The sequence below is a fragment of the Pelophylax lessonae genome (genome assembly GCF_965119305.1).
Source record: "Pelophylax lessonae genome assembly, chromosome: 9".
Classification (NCBI taxonomy): domain Eukaryota; kingdom Metazoa; phylum Chordata; class Amphibia; order Anura; family Ranidae; genus Pelophylax; species Pelophylax lessonae.
Window position 1 is genome coordinate 183,904,787 of NC_138776.1, and position 18,120 is coordinate 183,922,906.

The 18,120-nt window shown below is 41.2% G+C and overlaps 1 protein-coding gene across 6 annotated transcripts in view; it reads left to right on the top strand.

Annotated features, from left to right (window-relative positions):
- The window catches only part of DLG5 (discs large MAGUK scaffold protein 5), a 235,608-nt gene that overhangs the window by 74,912 nt on the left and 142,576 nt on the right, over nt 1–18,120 (top strand). For all 6 annotated transcript variants that reach the window (XM_082268205.1, XM_082268207.1, XM_082268208.1 and 3 more), the window contains 3 exons: nt 10,858–11,026; nt 12,824–12,967; nt 16,305–16,488. In XM_082268205.1, coding sequence (XP_082124331.1) covers nt 10,858–11,026; nt 12,824–12,967; nt 16,305–16,488 — 497 coding nt within the window. The remainder of the gene's footprint in view (nt 1–10,857; nt 11,027–12,823; nt 12,968–16,304; nt 16,489–18,120) is intronic.

Sequence of the window (18,120 nt, forward strand, 5' to 3'; positions counted from 1 at the left end):
TCTCTAAGCTAAACTCCTTGAAATTCAAACCACTAATCTCTAGGGTCTGATCTGAATTGGCAGGCTGGTCTACTCAGGGTTTCTCTTGGATGGACAGGTGTAATATTCTAAAACAAAATATCCTTCCTATCTTGTTCAGGCAAACCCGATGCATGTTTCGCCAAACTACTTTTAAATGTTACAGTCCCTACTCAATTGTTTCATTTGGGTGTATAAGGCAGTCAGAATTAAACATTCCATCGTACATAGATCTAAAATATCTGGTGGGATAGCACCCCCACCTTGCTGCCCATCTCACCTGTGCATTAGATTGGTGTAGAACCTCCTGGACCGAACAGTGGGTCCAAATGGGGCAGTCCCTTTCACAGACCCCACTCTCTGAGCTCTTATGGTGCCCAACCATCACACAAGACCTGCACTCTCATCCAACCATTGCACCTACATGCAGATACTCTAAGATCGCATTCAATAAATGTGGGATCGCTCCCTTTTCCTCTCCTCTCATGCCGGTGCTAGACCATCCAGACTTCACACTGGGCCAACAAGATGCCATATTTTGTTCCTGGTTCCCACAGAATAAATGTCTTGCATTTCATTATATCCAAGATTTAAACTGGATTTCTGCCACCCAAATTTTAACGGACTAATCGTTTTCCTCACTGGGACGCTTTTTAAACCCTCCAACTCTTGAATTTCTTGCACTCCCTTCCTTCCTTCTGCTCACTTGTTCAGACGCCCTCTTAAATTGTTTTAGAGGGAATGCCAGGGCGAGGGGTACTTCTCTCATGCGCTTTCATTCTTCTATAAACTCCTTCTGTCAGAGGTCTCTCAAAACACTCCACGATTGCACTCTCTATCAGAACTTCTAAAGACCCAACCTTTTTGATCCATCCATCTATTAAAGCCATATATATAGTGTCCCCCCAACAATCTCTGGCTCTGTTATCCTTACTTGTAGTGTGTTCAGCATGATGCCCCACATTTGCCAGGCATAGTGCTAATTATTAAAGCTTCACCGTTCATACCTACTTGTCAGATGAGATATCTGCCATACTGTGTTCAGTGTCAGGTAGCAGTACCTTGCTTTGTGTCATGTGATGTGATGCAGCTATGTCAACGCACCCTAATATTCAGGGAGATCAAGGCAGGAGAGGGGTGGTCATCTGGTGAACTAAAAGGAAAACACAGTCCAAGTGTTGGGGCCGGAGGCACATAAAAATAGTCTCTAAATCCAGTGGCGCAAAAATGCTTGACTCAGTGGCTGCTGCTGGAAGACCTAGCAGATACTCTGCATGTGGGCAAAAGAGAGAGAGCAGCTGAATCCAAGTGTAGCATATACTCACTTTATTCATGGACAACAAAGTGGCAACTTACAAAGCTAGAAGATAAGAGCTCATCACGTCAACACTGCTGCAAAGTGCCAGTCATTTTGCGTTAATCCCACTATGGTGGATGCCAAATGAAGCCTTTGGTAGTGCTGGTGGCTTCCAGCACTTTTTGGTTGGTCCGGGAGGCAGAAGTAACCTCAGCACCAGATGCAAAAGACAGTGGGCGTTGCATGCGTTCGGAGCATGCGTGCTCCTTCATCAGACCGTCTTCTACTTGATTAGCGCTTTTGTCTTCTATCTTTGTAATTTGCCACTTTGTTGTACATAAAGTGATTATGTGCCACGCTTAGAAGGCGCTGCTCTCTTTCTCTCTTTTTGCCTAAAATTCAGGGATTTTCCCTATCTTTCACCCCTGTTGCCCTGCATGATGTACACTACTCCCTTGATTCCTCTCCTTCACCAGAGACGACCTACCTGTGAAGCTCCCTAGGCAAAAAAAAAACATTTGCAAGACAACGCTGCTATGTTTGTGTAAAATAAATTTGAAAATAAAATGGTACCAATGTTGACCTATAAACATTGCACAGTACTACTTCTTTTGTTTTACAGTATTCGTATGATTTTTATGTGTGAATGTCACACAATGCCGCTTTTAGGCCACACCTCTCACACAATTTAGCCACACCCAGTTTTTGCTACAGTATATGGCACTTCTTATACCCATATAAACAGTTCTCCCCGGTTGACATCTCTACATGATGCAGAGACCAGGTCTCCCTTTCTAGCATAGTGCATTCTGTGGCAGGTCGCATGGCTAACAAAGTAGTTCTGAGTGGGGCTTATGGGCAGAATGTCCCAGTTTTTAGCAAATTTCTTCTAGTGAAAGACAATTGTCCCTCCAAGACGTTAACATAACAATGTAATCTAAAAAAATAAAAAAGAAAACCTCGGAGTAAAATTCTTAGCATGTCCCAGCTGGTATTGCTGTCAAGGCACAGTGTTCCTGTACTTATCTAAGAGATTTTCATGTTCGTAACCCTGCCATCTTCAGAAATGGTCACAAAAGTGTTAATAAATTCTAAACCGCTCTACTGTAGAAACATGTTGTTTAGACTGGAGTTTTTTTTGTAGTATTTTAATCTAGCTGAATACTTGCTGAATCCAACAAATGCTGTCAGATTTTTTCTGCAATGTACTTTAACCATTTGCCTACAGTGCCCTTTCACCCCCTTCCTGCCCAGGCCAATTTTCAGCACTCTCACATTTTGAATGACAATTGCGCGATCATGCTACACTGTACCCATATTACATTTTTTTTATCATTTTTTTACACAAATAGAGCTTTCTTTCAGTGGTATTTAATCACCGCTGGGTTTTTTTTTTAGTTCTTACAAAAAAAAAGAAAAAAAGACAGAAGATTTTGGAAAAAAAAAAGTTTTTATTTTCTGAGAGTAAATTTTGAAAATACATTTTTTTTTTTCTCCTTCACTGATGTGCACTGATGAGGCGGCCCTGATGGGCACTGATAAGGCTGCACTGATGAGGAGGTACTAATATACCGCACTGATAGGTGGCACGGATGAGCACTGATAGGCTGCACTGAGAGGTGGCACTAAGGGCACTGATTGTGCGCACGAATTGGCACTTTATTTTGATTTTCTGTAATCAGGGCACTGATGGTCAGATGAGCAGGCATTGATGGGCACTGGCTGGCAGCACTGTGGGCACTGATTGGCACTTTATTTCGATTTTCTGTAATCAAGGCACTGACTGGCAGCACGATGGGCACTGATTGTGGGCACTGGCACTTTATTTCGATTTTCTGTAATCAAGGCACTGATGGTCAGTGCCTTAATTACATGTCCTTGTCTCCCCTGTGAGGAGGAGCCGCTGATTGGCTTTCCTCGCCTCCCCCGGGGCGCGCAAGAGAGGCTGTTCTGGTGCGCAGTCATGACGGCGTCCCAGAACAATGGATACACCGCTCCGCCGTCATTTGATGGGTAAGAAGTGGTTAAAGTGGTTGTAAACTTAAATTTTTTTTTTTTATATTAATGAATTGCAGCAACACTGCTCTTCTCTCCCCTCTTCTCACAAGAGGCTCGGCAGCAGCGGGAACTATTGGCTCCTGCTGCTGTCAATCAAATCCTGAGAGCAGGGGGCGGGGCTAAGCCACACTGTTTATCAGTAGATGCATACACCCCCAACTCAGGATCGAGCCTGCATGAGTGCCCCCCATAGAAAGTGCACTGGCAGGGGACCCTAGAAGAGAAGGATCAGGGCTGCACTGTGAAATACTATTGCACAGATCAGGTATGTATAACATGTTTACTATTTTAAAAAAAACCTTCTATAATAATTTTAAATCTTTTTTTTCCAGGAAAAAAAAAATGTTGATATATCACCAGTGACACTGGGTCCCTCCACCCTTTATTGCCCCTTGGTAACATTCACAATAATTCACACACAAGGGAGAGTCCTTGCCATTGTATAAGGCCGTTTCCTTCACCGTTCTGCCACAGGGGGATGTTTGTGTTTCTCCGTATGGTGTGTTTTACTTTAGGAATTTTAGTACGGGGGAAGGTAGGGTGTGCAGGGAACATCAGGGAATCCAGATACTGAGTTTGTTCTTGGCAAAAACAACAGATTGTTAATATTCATATATTTTGTTGCACATCGTCTTGGTTTTATCTGTGATTCATCACTTGGAACAACTAAGCGAATACAGTCTGTAGGTGTAAATGAGTATATCCATGTCTGTAGTTTCAGAGCTGTTAATTGGTTCTGATATTTATAGAGCGGTTGTTGTGGTGTGTGGAAAATAGGAGGGCTAGCAGAAAGAAGCAAAAGGAGTTCTCTAAATCCATACAAAATAGAGAAGTCTATACATGTCTATGAAGAATAATTTATTCTTATAAGTAGCTTTGTGGATCTGGGACAGCAGTCTCCATCCTGTGGCTTGGGATCTTCATACGACTTTCAGCTCCCTTTGATGTGACTATCGGCAGAACCTCAGTAGGCATTCAGTGTCTATCGGCATGTTATGGCTCATGAATGTGTGAAGATGAGCAGAGGCTGACTAGTTTATATCTTTATGCTAAAGTGTTCATTTGCTTTGACTTAATTCCATAGTTTAGTGATTTAAGCAGGCTTATTGAGTAAAGCTGTGCAAAGAAGAGGAGTGATATGTAGTAGCCCATAGCAACCAATGTACTGTATCTGGATAAGTGAAGCATGAGCTCTATTTGCTTGCTTTGGGCTCCTACACTTGACACGCTGTTCTTTGCCTTATTAAATTTGTCCATTTGAGCCTCTGGACAGTTTATTTTTCTTCTGAAGTCTTCTAGTTTGTGATTTTATATACTGTAGAAGGTACTCTATCTGACACTGAAGAGGATAACCTAAGAACCTTTAGATGAGGCTTCACAAGCATCCCTGAATATGTCTGACAGCCTCTTTTTACTTTCTAAATTTTGCTTAGCCAAAAAACTTGATCAGTGCCAGGAATGACATCAGTGATGCTCAGCTGTATGCAAAACAATGCTAAATGCGGCCGTGAAAAAGGTTAAAGTGAACGGATGGGATCTTTAGCACTGCTAACTTAATGCTGGCCATAGACGGGTAGTTTTTTCTTTGCTCAGCCAGCTTGCTGAATGGAAAAAAAAAAAAACGAACACTTTCCCTCATCTACAAAAATAACCAATATTCAACTTCTTCTGTCAAGTGAAAATAGATTAAGGTGTGTCTGTATATGGATTAGAATTTATAGCAAAAAATTACAAAAAAGGTACTAACGTCCCCATGTTAACTGTTCAAAAACTATTGCTCAGAGAGCTAAGAGCTCCCACCATAGCAAGATTGGAGAGGGCTAAAGGACCAAGAAATGGGACTTTTAAGGGTACCAGGTAGAAATCAAAAATTCAATGATATATATATATATATATATATATATATATATATATATATATAAATATAAATATAAATATATATATAAAATCATTAAAGCTTTATTAATTTCACATATGAATGAAAAAAAAAGACAAAAAAGGAGACAGAAATTGGGATACATCGCATGAGTAGATTCACAGGTGTTATAGGACCATATACATATTGTGTAAGGGTGGCTTATCCGGTGAATAACCCGGCTGTTGTCCACAAAGGATCGCCCAACATGTTTCGCCGAAGGCTTCTTCAGGGGCGTTTAGCTGTTGAAAATATGGTCGTAATGGTACTGTATCAAAATATAAAACATGTATTACATTCTTCTGTCAAGTGGGTATGGCCATGTACAGTACTGTTGAACTCACCAAATTTTGATCAGTCTATTGCAAGGGTTTCCAAAATTTCTAAACAAAGGGCCAGACTGTGGCCAGTGGGAGTAGAACATGCCCAGTGTCAGTGGAAGTAATCAAGGTCTCATCATTGGTATTAGTAGGGGGAATAGTACCCCATCATTGGTGTCCGTGAAAGGAAGCATGCCTTGTATCAGTTGGAGAAATAGTGCCCTAAGGGCCAGATAGAGGCAAGCAAATGGCTGAAGTTTGAAGGCCACTGATCTATAGCCAATTGAATAGGTGTAGGAGATAGATGAGTGTATGCGCTGCCAGTTCATATGTTTTTTTTAGCATTAGTGATTTTCCTTCCCAAAATGGCTGTGCAAGGACAAACTTTCTGAAGTCTTTATTGGCATAGCGGTTAAATTGCCCACCTTATGACAAAACCTGGGCTGCTGATAGATTTTTCAGACCCTGGGCATTGCATTACCGGATCGGGGCAAGGAGAATGTCTTAAAGTGGTTGTAAAGTCTTCTTTTTTTTTTTTTTTTTTTTTACCACTTGCCGGCCAGTCCCCGCACATTTACTGCGGCAGGCTCCCACAAAACGATGTACCTGTACATGGCTTTGCGGGAGCGTGCACGCACCCATTTGCCAGGGGGGAAGCTGATCTGCGGGACCGCAGAACGGGGCAGACAGCTGTTCTGTCAGCAATGAACACAGGGCTCCTGTGTTCCTCCTATTTAGGTGGTCTTCTATTTAGGAGGTCCCTGTGTTTATTTCATAAGTCCATCCCCCACGCAGTTAGAAAAGACCTCCTAGGAACATATTTAACCCTTTGATCGCCCCTGGTGTTAACCCCTTCCCTGCCAGTGTCAGTACAGTAACAGTGCATATTTTTAGCACTGATTACTGTAGTAATGTCACTGGTCCCCCCAAAAGTGTCAAAAATGTCAGGTGTCCGGTCTGTCTGCCGCAATATTGCAGTCCCGCTAAAAATCACTGATCGCCACCATTACTAGTAAAAAAAATGAATAATTAAAAATGACATAAATCTTTCCCCTAGTCTGTAGATGCGATAACTTCTGCGCAATCCAATCAATATACAGTTGTTGGGATTTTTTTTTACCAAAAATATGTAGCAGAATACAAATTGGCCTAAAATGATAAAAAAAATTAGGTTTTTAAATATTTTTTTTTTATTGGGAATGTTCCAAATACCACAAAAAGAAAGCTCTATTTGTGGGGAAAAAAAGGACATCATTTTTATTTGGGTACAGTGTCACACGGCCGCGCAGTTAAAAGTAACGCAGTGCCGAATTGCAAAAAATGGCCTGGCCATTAAGGGGGAAAACCTTCTGGTCCAGAAGTGGTTAATAACGAACATGTGATACTTACCTGCTCTGTGCAGTTGGTCCCTCTTCGCTGCTCCTGGCCCCTCCCTCCTTTTGAGTGCACCCACAGAAAGCAGCTTGCTATGGGGGCATCCGAGCCGAGTCGCAGCTCCCTGTGTCCAGTTAAACATTGAGCCGCAATCAGACCGTGCCCCCTCTCTCTCCTGATTGGTTGATTGACTTTGATAGCAGCAGGAGCCAATCACACCACACTGCTGTCTTAACCAGTGAGGAGGAGAGTCCTGGGCAGCTGAGAAACTCCTGCAATATCGCTGGATAAAGAAGTGCTCAGGTAAGTATTATGGGGGGCTGAGGGGGACTGCTGCACACAGAAGGTTGCACATAGAATGCATTAGGATAAAAAAAAAAAACACCTGCCTTTACAATCCCTTTAACTACAGTATATTATTAGCTGACCCTTTTATAGTGTCAGTTCTCTCCTACAGCATTGAATTTTGTTGTTTTTGGGGCTACAACTAACGATTATTTTCATAATCCATTAGTTGGCCGATTGTTTCGATGAATCGGATAATAACCTTTAAAAAAATGTGTATAATTTAGTTAATGTGTAAAGTTAAAAAAAAAAGGTTATGTATTCCTAAATATCTATATGCAGTGGTAAATATAAATAATCAAGTATATGATTATGCCTCGTACACAGGATCAGATAATCGGAGGACTTATCTTCGCATTTTGTTGCATGATACTAGTATCAAATTCAACAGTGTGTACTAAACATAGAATTCTTTTTTTTTTTTGTACGATTTTGGAAAAGCTTCCTGGTTGCGTAGCTACGTATCAGATGGTGCAAAACGCTAAGGGCTTTTTCCAGGTTATTTTCGTGTTTCTGATCATGCGTGGTCTTTGTCTATCGGTTTTTAGCAGACGCATTCTGTACTGATTACACGATTGTCGTTCGCTAGGCTATCGTACGACAAAAGTTTTTGTGTTCGTCCCTTCGGATTTTGTTGGACGAAATGTCGTGATCGGCCGTCGAAAGCTGTGTACTAACGATCAGATTATCGTGCGATCAATCTTTTTTCGTACGATTATCTGATCGTGTGTACGAGGTATTGTGAGCAAAATCTCTAATCTACTCTGAGAATAAGACCAAAGAGATATACTGTATATACTGTTAGAGATGGAATCTGGTAAATATCATCATTAGACTCGGAGATCAAATTTTTTATTTCAAGAAAAAAAAAAAATGAAAGACTGTGTTTTCAGACAGAACTGTAATATAATATGTATGACAGACTCTCTTGTTATAGGAAGGTGGCTTGATAAAATCTACCTGTGCCTGCTGTCTCTTATTTATGATGCTGGCCATGCAAAAACAATGTCTTTCTTCAAAAAAAGTTTCATTTTACGAACGTTCCTTCGATTTTCTAATTGTTAGGGAGCAGAAAAGAAAACTTCTTAGTCAAAGGAATTTTCAGACAGTGTATGTGGTTTTTGTTCAAAAATTACATTCATTTTAAAACTGAATGTTAAAAAAAGTGAAATTTTCAAATTACATTTTTTTCCATTCATTCATTCAGCGAATGTACAAAGATATTTTGCATGAATATTCTCGTCGAAAATCGATACGTGTATGGCCACCATAAGGCTCGGTTCACACCTATGCAGTTTGTTTTTGATCCATTTCTGCTGTGCGTTTTGCGTGTTTATACACGCAATAATACAATTTGCATTATTTATGCTTTCTTTTAGCCAATTTGTTGTTAGGCTGATTAAAAATGCAAATCGCAGCAAAAAAACGCACTACTTTTCTGCAGCTTCTCCATTGAAGTCTATTGAACCAAAAAAGTAAAAAAGCACAGTTTTGCATTGAAAAAGAGTCCTTGACCCTTTCCAAATATGCAGCGGCTGAAAAAAGCATAGATGTGAAAGTGTCCTATAGAAAACTATGCTAAATGAACTGTAGTATATTTCTGCAAAAAACACCCACAAAAGCATGCTGTTGTTTTTTTTTTTCTTATCACCTGTCATAATGAGGTTAAAGCGGAGTTCCGGGCACAGAAAACATTTTTCAGTAAACATACCCCCGGGACAGTCAGGGCTAGTACATTCCACAATGGCTAGCCTCTGATCTGTCCCGGTTCGCACTTACCTGCAAGAAGAAATACTCGCTTATAAAATTTCTTCCACAGCGTTGCCATCTCTCTTGTGGGCATCTGAAGCCGGCGCGATCCTCTTCCGCGTCCTCTTCTCCCAGAATGCGACGGCACCGGCCCCTCTCGTCATTTCCGGTGCGGCGCCGCCCCGGAAGTGACGAGCGGGGCCGGTGCCGTCGCATTGATTCCTGGGAGCGATGACGTTCAGCTCCCAGGAATCAGTGCAAGCCAGGAAGTGACGGCGGAGCCGCGGCGCAGAGGGAGGAAGTGAAGAATAGGTGAGTATATTCGATCTACAATTACAAGGTGAGTACAAAAAAAAAAAAAAACTTAACTATCCAATTCTGTTTCAGGTGAAGGAGAACAAGCGGACGGGCACAAAAAAAAAAGATTGATTTTGTGCCCGGAACTCCGCTTTAAAAAAAACTAAAATTAGCCCTTTATAGTACTATAAGGAATTATTTACACTATGAAACAGTGAAAGTAATATATAGTATATGTGTGTGTGTGTGTGTGTGTGTGTGTGTGATATATGTACACCCAGAAGTAGGATATTTATGCATTTTAACTAGGAGTCGGATATGGAAGGGGGAAAGGGGGAGGGGGCTAAGGGAGATATAGTAGTACTAAAAGCGGAGACTTTTTCTTTTTTTATGGATATAATCATTTTAAATATAATGCACAATACTGGTAAAAGTTTACTGTAATGCCTTCGATTACCTCCAGTCTATCAGCCTCCACCTTTTCTGGGTTTAGGTGCTGATCTTCACCGCACACAGTCTTTAAATAACAAACATGTTCTACCCACCTGCTCTGTGCAGCCCTGATTTCCCTCTTAAGGGGTCCCCCACCAACTCTTCTGGCTCCTCCTGCCAGAGTGCCCCTATAGCAAGCTGCAAAGTATAGTAGAGTACCACCAGGGTTAGGAGAGCTAGTTTCTGCATTGGAAGGGTTCCCCGCTATTACTGTTTATAGTTAAATACATTTGGGATTTTCTTTTACTTTTTACTTTCACTTTTGGTGATAATGGTAAATAGGAGAAATAGAGAGGGTGAGTCTCTGTAATGGGAGAACAGACAGCAATGAAAACCTGACAGGTGATCTAATCCCTCTCCCCCTATCCAAAACTAAAGAAAAAGTTGTGCCTTTAGTTATACTGTACTTTAGTGATAATAAGTTGTCAGAAGTATTCAGGGCTGCATGTAAAGCCTTTGAAATATTTTTAGGCACCCACTACTATGTTAGATCTCTTCTACGATGGTATTAATAAACATAATCGTTTCTCATAACCTATCTTAACTCTTAACTGTTATAAAGTAGATGCAGATTCTAAAAATGTAGCAGTGTAGGCATTAAAATCTCCACGGTTTTTCTTTTTTTGGTTTAGCTCTTGCAGTAGAAACGTTATAGTACATGTGGAAAATGGATTTGATTAATCATAGTCTGATGTCTTTTCATCAGTGATAAGTACATGGCTGTTCATCAGTGATGTGCTTCATCATATTTCTTGATGCCTGTACATCAGTGATTTGTATTCTTGAAGCTCTTCCTCCTCGGTCCAGTTGTCATGAAATGGCCTTGTTTATTCAAGCCTATAGGTTATCTTGCATAATCAATTGCTTCACCTAATAAAGTACTGAGTGTGATTCACCTCCTAAACCCAGAAATCAGGTGTTATGTAATGTATGCTTGCCCCACTTTTCGATGCAAACTTAATGGACAATATACATTTTGCATGTTTTTCAAGGTACGACTAATAAAGCATCATCCCCACCCCCCTCTGCTGCTGACAGTCGTCACATGACTGAGAAGTTAGACACCATACTATCGCAGCTGAGACAAGTAACGCGAGAAAGAGATGAGCTCCGCAAACGCTTGGCTTTATCCTCACCGGGTTCAACATTTGATGACTGCAGGTAAGAAAAACACATTTAGCTGGCCATAGATGGATCGCTGACTGCATGAAACAAATCAAACCGGTTTCCTTCATCCACACAAGGGTGGTAAATGGAGGAATGCCCCCCACTGTATTCTGGTAGGGGGACTTCTGTCCAGTGGGAACAACCACACATGGATTGAAATTCTGCCAGTCCCTGCTGAACCGGCCGAATTTTGATCTATGTCCAGCTTTAGCTTCATATATAACAACTTTTAGAATGTTGTATTTTTTCTTCTTGCAGAAAGCATACAGATATACAGTACAGTTTTAGACCTGGTTCACAGTATAACCCGCATGTGAATCACACTGGAATCCCATTCCCTTGCAATTCACATGCACCTTAACCAAATCGCATAGTCATGTTGTACCATGCAATCCGGTGCAGGCAAACCGCACTGTGTTTGCGATGCACTTGGTGTGTTGTTGGTGTAGCACCCTACAGGTAGGTGCTAGGTAAATGTATAGTGGGCCTTGTCTGCCTAACAGCAGGGCTGTGATTTGTTTGGTTGGGGTGTCAGGGCTTCTAGATGTGCCTGCTGAGGGGAGAAGTCTCCCCACTGGCTCCTGTGGGAGGCTTTTTAATAGGGCAGTGTGGGAAGCCCAATCAGGGGACACATCCAAGCTTGTAACTACCCCAGAAGGCAGATTATGCTGCAAAGGATTCTAGGAGTGGGTATAAGTTTGGGGGAAGTGCATGGCGCAGTGTCTTTGGCGGGAGCAGAGTCCCAGGAGGGAGAGAACGGCTGTCTCTCCTGTCTGAGGAAGTGGATGTCTCGGGGGTGTCGCCTGAGAATCCAGAGAGTGCTGAGTTGAGCTGAAGGGATCCGGTGTGCTGAGAACCAGCGGAGAGCGAGAGGGGTCCAATCCCAGGAAAGCCTACACAGGTCGTGAGTACTGAGGATTGCCCCTGGGGGTCTGCCTGAAGAGTTAGAGGAGACCACTCCGGAGGAGGTTCTGGGATCTAGTGCCAGCTAGCTGAAAGGGGGTACCTAGGTTGAGGACCCTGCAGTAATAGAGGGGGTGCATAGTCAGTGGACCCTGAAGTGCTAAAAGTGTAAAGGGGGCGTCTGCGGTTTGGGCCGGGAATTGTACAGAGTACCAGTTAAGAGTTGCAGCTATAAAGTAATTCACAGCAAGCTACTTCCAGCTAGTGCCAGGCTGGAGAGAGTGGTCTGAGACTTTGCATTGCAGTAGTATTAGTAGTTCTTTGCTTCACAGTCCTGAGTCTTCTGGACCAAGAGTCGAGGATTCAGCACTTCAGTCAAGTTATAGTGTGTACTAATCATCAGTGAGCGCTGGCTAGTGTTGGCTGGCGTCAATGCAGTGTTCATAGACATTTTCTGGATAAAGTCCCAAATTGTATCTAGTTAAGCCTAAAGGAGTATCCCACTCATTCCCTTCTCCCATCCCCCTTTTCTACAATAAAACAACAAAACAAAGATTCCGGAGTTGTCAATGTCTCAGTTCTCACACCCAGGGTCGCAGCTCACATGGGCTGGAGATGTAACGGGTAACAATGGCAGACCCACGTCAGGCACAATGCCTGGAAAACCTGCTACATTAACTTTGATTTGACACCCGCAGGGGATCGAAAATACAGTGTGAATACCAAGCAGTGCAGGAAACGAGCAGGGATCGCTGCATTTCCAGCACAGTTTGTGTGAACCTAGGCCTATTTAGCAACCTGTTCTGAAAATGAGGTTTAATAAATATAGATAACCAATATGTGAGTTGGCAAATAATTTTAAACCCTGTTATATGTTTATCTTCATAGGCCGAGCCCTAAGCTGTCACCTGATTATGAGCGATTGAAGGTTCAGTGCATGAAAGCTATGACTGAGCTTGAAGCGCTACAAAGCCAGCACTCAAAGGCACTTAAAAAATGTGAAGAAGCAGCAAAAGAAGCCGATTTTTACCAGTGAGTAGGTTTTCCTATTTCGTGTAGGATACTTGGCTTTTTGAGTATCCTATACTTACTGTATTGAAATTTAAACCGAAAGCACACTTGTGTGCTATTTAACCATTTTGTTGTCAGGCCCTACATTTCACTTTTAAACTCAGGTGGCCAGACCATGTTTGCAATTTTTCAATAGTTTTTTTTTTTTTTTTATTCCCTTTCAGCTTTCAGTTTGTGAAAGACACTTAAAACCATACATTTTTTTTTTTTTGAAAGCATAGAAGCAGTAGAATCAAAAGAAGGTGCTACCAATTTTTTTTATTTTTTTGTTTTGTTTTGTTTTTTGGGCCCGTGGCCGATGCGGATACAAACACAGCAAAACATACAAAATTCTTACTAAATTTAAAAGCCAAAATTGTTTTAGGTTAATATTTTTTAACCATTGTATTTTTATTACTCATTTGCATAGTAGATCTGCTAGGTCTCCGTGTGGCATAGAGGCATGTCTGATAACTTGTGCTTTCACCCCTTTTGTGACTGATCTCACAGGTTAATTTTAGACTAAACCTGTAACAAATCTGAATGATTTCAAATCAAGCATATGATAAATTTAATTTATTTGATAAGTTGGTCAAGACATATAGACATTTGATGTTTAAATGTTTATCTAGTTCTTTAAAAAGTAAAGTGTGACCCAATTTTACCTATTGCTTTTGTAATGTGATGAAGGCCTGAGTTTTTTTTTTTTTTTCTTAATAAATGTAGCTGTGTATTTCTGGTTACTAGCATAACCTACCACCAAAGAACAGCCCAAAATAAATTCTCCTGCTCCTGACAATCGCAGCAATACCACATATGTGTATGTTATTTGTTGCTTGTACCTATAGTACAGCCCAGAATCAATAGTGCGCATTTTGTGGGTTTTTTTTTTTTTGTCCTACCTAAAAAAAAAAAACACACTGATGCTAATTTAAAAAAAAAAAAAAAAAATAATAAATCCTGCCCAAAATATGCTGACCCCGACCTTGACCCTTATTTGACCCAAGCTCTAACCCTATCACTGACCTAGGATCAAACCTTGATCTAGGTATGTTTTCTTTGTTTGCTTTTATTTTTTTATTTTTACACGCTTTTTCTGTCTGCAAGGAGAGAAAGAGATACAATGTATCTTTCTTCTCCATTCACAGAGAGAAAAACACAGAGGTGGGCTTCACAGTGACTGATCAATCAGAGGCTACCACAGCGATCGGGTGACCCAGAATCTGGCGTTCTGGGTCCCAATCTTTAGTACGGGGCCCGGTGCTCTTGGTGAGACCCCGGACTCTATGCTAGGAGCGTGCTGTGTGGTGCATTCCCAGCAGGGAGATACGCAAATATGCGGCCCCACGGAAAAAAGCCCAGTGCAGTGGGGCTGCATATGTGTTACGTTGGCATCAAGGGGTTTATTTCAGTTATGTTGTATGTAACCCAGCACCAGCAAAATTGTATATAGTTTGTTTACAAGTAATTCAATTATGTATCGTCTCCTAAATTAACTAGTTTACTCTGATATCCTATTGAGTGGCATGACATGTCATTTTTTTAGAAATTAAAGACTTGAAGAATCGCATGGAGATAAGAGAGCTGCATACCCCAAATGTATTTACAAGAAGAGAGCAAAAGATCCCCCCCCCCCCCCCCAGGTTTTTTTTTTTTCAGCAGATAGATTATCAAATTGTCAAACAAATATATAGAAAAAATGATTTTATTGTACAAAAAATAAAATCCAGAATGATTTAAAATCTGAGCTCTGGTTTACAAATCATGACCCATCATATATAATGGCATACAGAATAGGCAAATCTACTCAATCAACTATATAGTAAGTATTTATGCCCTGATCTAAATGTCCCGCCGCGTTTCAACAACATGGGTCGTAGTCGACTTTAAGGGGGCTGCATCGTCTAGATACAAAAATATATTAGGCTTTATGATTACACAATATTGCACAATCTACAAAGAATATCCATATGGATTTACAAGGAATAATTACCTCTAACAGGTGGGAAATAGTATTGAAACCAAAGACCTTTGTTAGGTCAGATCCCTCCTAGGCCGTCTTGACCATCCACAGGGCGGGGCCGGTGTACCTGGCTTGCAAGGAACCACGTTTTTCGTGCCTAAAGAAGGTACAGGCAGGGCACCTGTGCTGAATTCCACCTGTGCTCAATCATGCACAAGGCAGGGCTCGGTGTTCCTGGCTTGCTAGGAACCGCGTTTTTAGTGACTAAAGAGGGTAGGGGCAGGCCATCTGTGCACAGGTGGCCTGCCTCTACTCTCTTCAGACACTAAAAACGTGGTTCCTTGCAAGCCAGGTACGCCGGTCCCCGCCTTGTCGATGATCGAGGCGGTTTTAGGAGGGATCTGAACTAGCAAAAGCCTTTGGTTTCATAGGGAAAAAAATAAAAAAACCTGCCCGGTTCAGCTTTAAGGTTTTTTTTTTTTTTACCTTAATGCATTCCCTGCATTAAGATTTGGAAGAAAAAAAAAACCTTGTTTTCTCTATCATTCATTGAGAGATGCATATCAGTAGGGTTATACTGCCCCCTACAGGAGTAGGATACTAGGCAGAAAATAAGTTCTGGCTATGCCTATGGGCAGTCCCGGAGGGTACACCATCTCTCTTCCTGCGTAGAATGTCAGTTTTGTATTAAAGCAGTGTCCGAGAAGTAACGCCAACCCAACTCAAAATAGAGGGGTGGGTACTGCGTCCGTCAATTAACTTAAGAGAAAAGGATTTTACGGTAAGTCAAAGATCCAGTTTTCTCTATCGTTCATTGACGGACGCAGTTGTCTCTGATGCATATCAGTAGGGACGTCCCAAAGCTGTACCCAAATGAAGTACGTAATATTATGTAGTCGTCTTCTAGCGAGCTTTCACATTAGCATGATTACTATTCAGCTGCATTGTAAGAATCCAGTTTTTGTGTGGACCATAATAAACATACTATTAGCCCAAAGGTCCAACTGGTCAGTTTTAACAAAGGTTTTGTGCATGTTTTCTTTAAGACCATTTATTTAGGATTAAAGTGATTGCAAAGGATCTAAGGATCCCCTTCTCCTTCTTTATGTTATACTTACCTTGGAATAGTTTTGCGCAGAGCAGCCCTGATCCCTCTCTTCCGGGGCTCCTGGTAAAGTATCTGTGTGATATTCCTGCCAACCCAGTCAATATTTGCAGCTCTTTAGAGTCTCTCTGAAAAACAAATGGAATTTCTTAATCTGGGATCCTCGAAAATGATTGTTGAGTATATAGAACTGGTAAAATGTCATAGTTTTGGGGTCATGACTGAGGAATATTCTTGTATTTCACATGTAGCACTCTTCACAGCCGTGTGTTGAGCGACCAGACACAGCTTCAAGAAGATAGTGAGAGTCTACGTCGGAAACATGCTCAGTTACAGCGTGAGTACAATCATCTGCAACAGTCCTGTCAAGACCTCAAGAGGATGCACGAAGCTGATCAAAAGGAGATCTCAGAAGTGCGGAGACAACAGCAACTGGTATACTGTTTCTTCTTTGATTGTGTAGCATTACAGTCCATGGGGGAATAACACAAGGGTTGTTTGGTATGCATTTTTTTTTGTATGTATTGTCTGAACCCTCAGGGATTTATTTATTTATTTTGCATTTTTAAGGGGTTCTTGACACATTTAGGTCAAAATATGCAGTCTGATTTTCCATATTATCTCAGCATTTATAAGATTTCAGGCTGTATGGGGTCGGGTGTAAGCATGGCACTTGCTCAATTCACCTAAAATATGCAGGAGATGAGTGTATTCACTAATGCATGTGAGTACAAGTCTATATACTAACTGCACCTCAATTGCAGGCACCTCATTCAACTTTCTATTATCAAAGCTGCCATTTAGGTGATAGTTTTTTTTTTTTTTTTTGCTATAACAGTGGAAATATTGTGTGAGGCTGCTCAAATGTCTTACTGCAAAGAACTTTTTTTTTTTTTTTTGTGCACATAATCCAAAAAGTTCCACTACTACTACTGTATTAAAGCAGAGTTCCAGCCTTAAAAAAAAAAAAAAAATACTGTAGCTGCTAACTTAATATAAGGAAACTTAAGCTGGATACACACTATACAATTTTCTTTAGATTTTTTCCTTTAGATTTTCCAAAACCATATAATATGAGGTCAGACCTAAACACTTTCAATTTGTATGCAATGAGGCAGGCCCTTGCACTACATAGTTGAAGGTAAATCTAAAGGAAATCTACCAACAAAAGTTGTTTAGTGTGTATCCAGCTTTACCTGTCCAGATATTCCGCAATGTCGGCACCCCTAGTCGATTTGTCAATCTGCTTTGGGTGCAGGCGCTGGCATCTTTACTAAGGGAAACGGAAGGTGAACCCTTTTGGCTTCACATCTGTGCTTGTGTGAGTCGTGCTGCGCTTTCTGAATGGTCCTAGATTTCTGCGAACTTTGTGCGGCAATTTGCCCTGAAATGGAAGCGGGTACCGGATTTTGACAGTTATACCTGCTAACCCCCCAAAAAAAAGTGCCAAATGTGGCAGTGGAGGAGGAAGGTTGGCACTTCGCTTTAAACAAAGAAATCTTTATAAACACATGTACACACCTCAAAGAAAAATGATAGTGTCCTTGAGGATAGCAGCTGTGTTGACTACTTGTATTTTTCATATAATCTGTCCCCCCATCCCTATTTGATACATTATGCTGGACTTTTATAATCTTAGTGTTTTCGAAATATAGTGTTCATAATGTCATATGCAGAATAAAGCAAATATTGACTTCTCTAATTCTGGCTTATTCTACATCTATTGTAAAGTTTATTTGGTTGAGAATGTGTTACAGTATTGGTTCTTTCTGTTGTTTGGACATTGGCAGACTTTTTATCACGCACACTTCACTACAGAACAATCTGCACTTGGGTTGCTGCGTAATCCTTAGATATGCTTACTGTATATTCCTCACCCTTCTCTATGAGGACCGTACATGGGAATACCCTTTCCCATAGCTGTGACGGAAAACAGGCCAAAGGGAGCCTTGACAAAAACTGTGGTGAATTTTCCCTCTGCCTCCCTTGCACTGGAGCAGAACCCGATTTTAACACTGGTCTCTGCACCTGGTTCTAATTCTGTTTTAGGCCCGTAAAAAGCGGAAC